At 48.2% G+C, this 2569-nt stretch overlaps 1 protein-coding gene across 1 annotated transcript in view; it reads right to left on the bottom strand.

Moving 5' to 3' along the window:
- Positions 1–2355, bottom strand: part of Epcam (epithelial cell adhesion molecule) — a gene marked incomplete at its 5' end in the record, with an annotated part of 12501 nt that extends 10146 nt beyond the window's left edge. Inside the window, 3 exon segments of the mRNA XM_013517611.1 lie at positions 487–552; positions 1734–1974; positions 2248–2355. Coding sequence (XP_013373065.1) covers positions 487–552; positions 1734–1974; positions 2248–2355 — 415 coding nt within the window.
- Between the last annotated feature and the right edge of the window lie 214 nt (positions 2356–2569).

Genomic DNA, 2569 nt, shown 5'->3' with positions numbered 1-2569 from the left:
TGGGGATTTAGCTCAGCGGCAAAGCGCCTGCCTGGCAAGCGCAAGGTCGTGAGTTCGGTTCCCGGTACCGGAGAAAAACCAAAAAAAAAAAAACTCACTAATCCTCCTGCCTCAACCTCCCCAGTACTGGAAATACAAGTGTGTGCCACCAGCCCTGGCTCATTATACTATTATTACAACTCTATTAAATATTATTTTTTTTTGGTCTTTTTGAGACAGGGTCTCACTATGCAGTCCACTCTGGCCTTGAGCTTACTTTGCAGTTCAGGCTGCTCTCAAACTTGCAACAATCCTCCTGCCTCAGCCTGCCGAGTGCTGGGATTACAGGCATGGGCCACCACACCTGGCTTTTGCAACGTTATTATTTAAAAGAACTATTGACAGATATTAAAAAATGGCATTTGAACTTAACTTTTTCTAACTGTAGGATGGAAGATTTGAAAAGCAACTGTGTAAGCATAATAGGAGACATGGCATTGTACTTACGTCTGTAGACTTTGAAGGTCAAAAGGCTGTTGTCTTTCTTTGTGTTTTAGTTCGATGATGATCCAGCTGTAAGTAAAAGGACAAAGACAGCTGTCTATAACTGAGTCTTCAGGGGCTGGGGATTTAGCTCAGCGGCACAGCGCCTGCCTGGCAAGCGCAAGGTCATGAGTTCGATTCCCGGTACCGGAAAAAAAAACCAAAAAACCAAAAAAACCCCAAAAAACCCCTGAGTCTTCTACGTGATCTTCCCGACAAGCTCACTGTAGTTCCCAACTAGAATTACAGTAGAGCTGATGGAGCAGGCATTTTTTCTGTGGGGGGGGGGGTACCAGGAATTGAACTCAGGACCTGTGCCTGCCAGGCAGGCACTTACGCCTCTGAAGCTGTATCCCCAGCCCCGAGAGCAGGGATCTTGCAGTAGCTGTGCCCGCGGCGTCCTCTTCACTCGCGCTCCCTGCAGAGAGCGCCCTCTAACCCTGACCTGCTGGCCTCCAGCGGTCACAGCTACAGCACATGAAGTCGAGGTAGGCGGGCCATGTTGCCCTCTGTTCAATCAGAAAGACAAGGGCAACCGAAAGCTAAACGAGGCTCCAAAAGATTTTCAAACTGGAGAGTGCAGCCTTCGGGTCTGACCCTGCCAGTAAAGGTGGCTTTGCCTAAACTGGCTCGAGGGCGTTCCCCACCAAATAGTCCCAAACACCTGTCACCTTTTCTTTTGGTACGGGAAATTGAACGAGGGCTTTACTACTACCGAGCTACATCCTCAGCCCTGTCTCACTTTTTAAACACTCGAAGTAATCCCAGCCCTCAGGAGGCTGAGGCAGGAGTGCCACATGAGCTCAAAGGCCACCCTGAACTATATTAGAAAACCCTGTCACAAAAATACGACTATATATATATATATACACATACACATATATATATAGCTTAAGTTACTCACATATACTTAACATTAATCAAACTGTAAAATACTGGATTGCTAAGTGAAAACATGAAAGGAAAGTTCAATCTAATATGCTTCCAGGTACATGAAAGAGAATACCTCTACATAGTAAATTCACAATGTGCCTGCGGAAGTTTGGGAATAAACCGACACCCTCAGTTCCATGGAGCACACTGCGCGGGGTCGGGGGCTGGGGGCGGTTGCACTCTTTCCTTTCCTCTGATCTCTAAATCACAAATCCCATTACTACCCCAAAATACCAATCTGAGAAGCACGCCAAGCGCCACGCCAGCGGCCCACTCACTAGGTCCGCACAGTCTCGGGGCACTGGATCTCGGAGTCCTTGTTGGTCCTGCGGACGCCGGCGGTGTTCACGCACCAGCACGTGGCCGTGCCGTTGCACTGCTTGGCTTTGAAGAGCCCGCGCTCGTCACAGTCGGGGTCGTACAGCCCGTCGTTGTTCTGGATCGCCCCTTCAGGCTTCACCCTCCTCCCCGACTTGGAGTGCATCATCTCTGCCTTCATCACTAAGCATTTGGAAGCCACTGGAAAGAAAAGCTCAGTGTCAAACTGCGAAATAACTGCAGTGCCATGTGTGCAGGGGACAGACACTTCTAACTCCTTACTCTCATTCCAAACATTATTTCACACTTCTGCCTTCCCGCACTTTATTAGTTGAAGGAGCCTCAGATGTGAGATTATTTTGACAAAATGATACGACTCAGATTTGGCCGATAACACCCTTCCCCATTCAAGGCACATCAATTAAAGTCTACTATGGATATACAGATTTAAAGGCAGGAGAACACTTTACTCACGTGTCGTACAAATGACAGTGTTCTGTGCACCATAGGAAGTACACTGGCACTGCCCGTTTTTGTTCACGAAGCAGTTTGTGGTCATCTTGTAGCTTTCACACTCACACCCTAGAAAATTAGGACATATATTTGAAAATGTGGATCCAACGATCAACTCTGATGTCCCTGCTAAACTATGTTCAGAAAATAACGCCCAGGTTACAAGGACACAAAGCCTTTAGAAGTGGTCCTGGGCTGGGTGTGGTGGCGCACACCTGCAATCCCAGCACTCGGGAGGCTGAGGCAGGAGGATTGTTGCCAGTTCAAGACCAGCCTGGGCTAC

Source organism: Chinchilla lanigera, unplaced genomic scaffold (assembly GCF_000276665.1).
Source record: "Chinchilla lanigera isolate Chin_1 unplaced genomic scaffold, ChiLan1.0 scaffold00040, whole genome shotgun sequence".
NCBI lineage: Eukaryota > Metazoa > Chordata > Mammalia > Rodentia > Chinchillidae > Chinchilla > Chinchilla lanigera.
The sequence above is the reverse complement of the archived record's forward strand: the minus strand, read 5'-3'. Positions and strand labels throughout refer to the sequence as shown.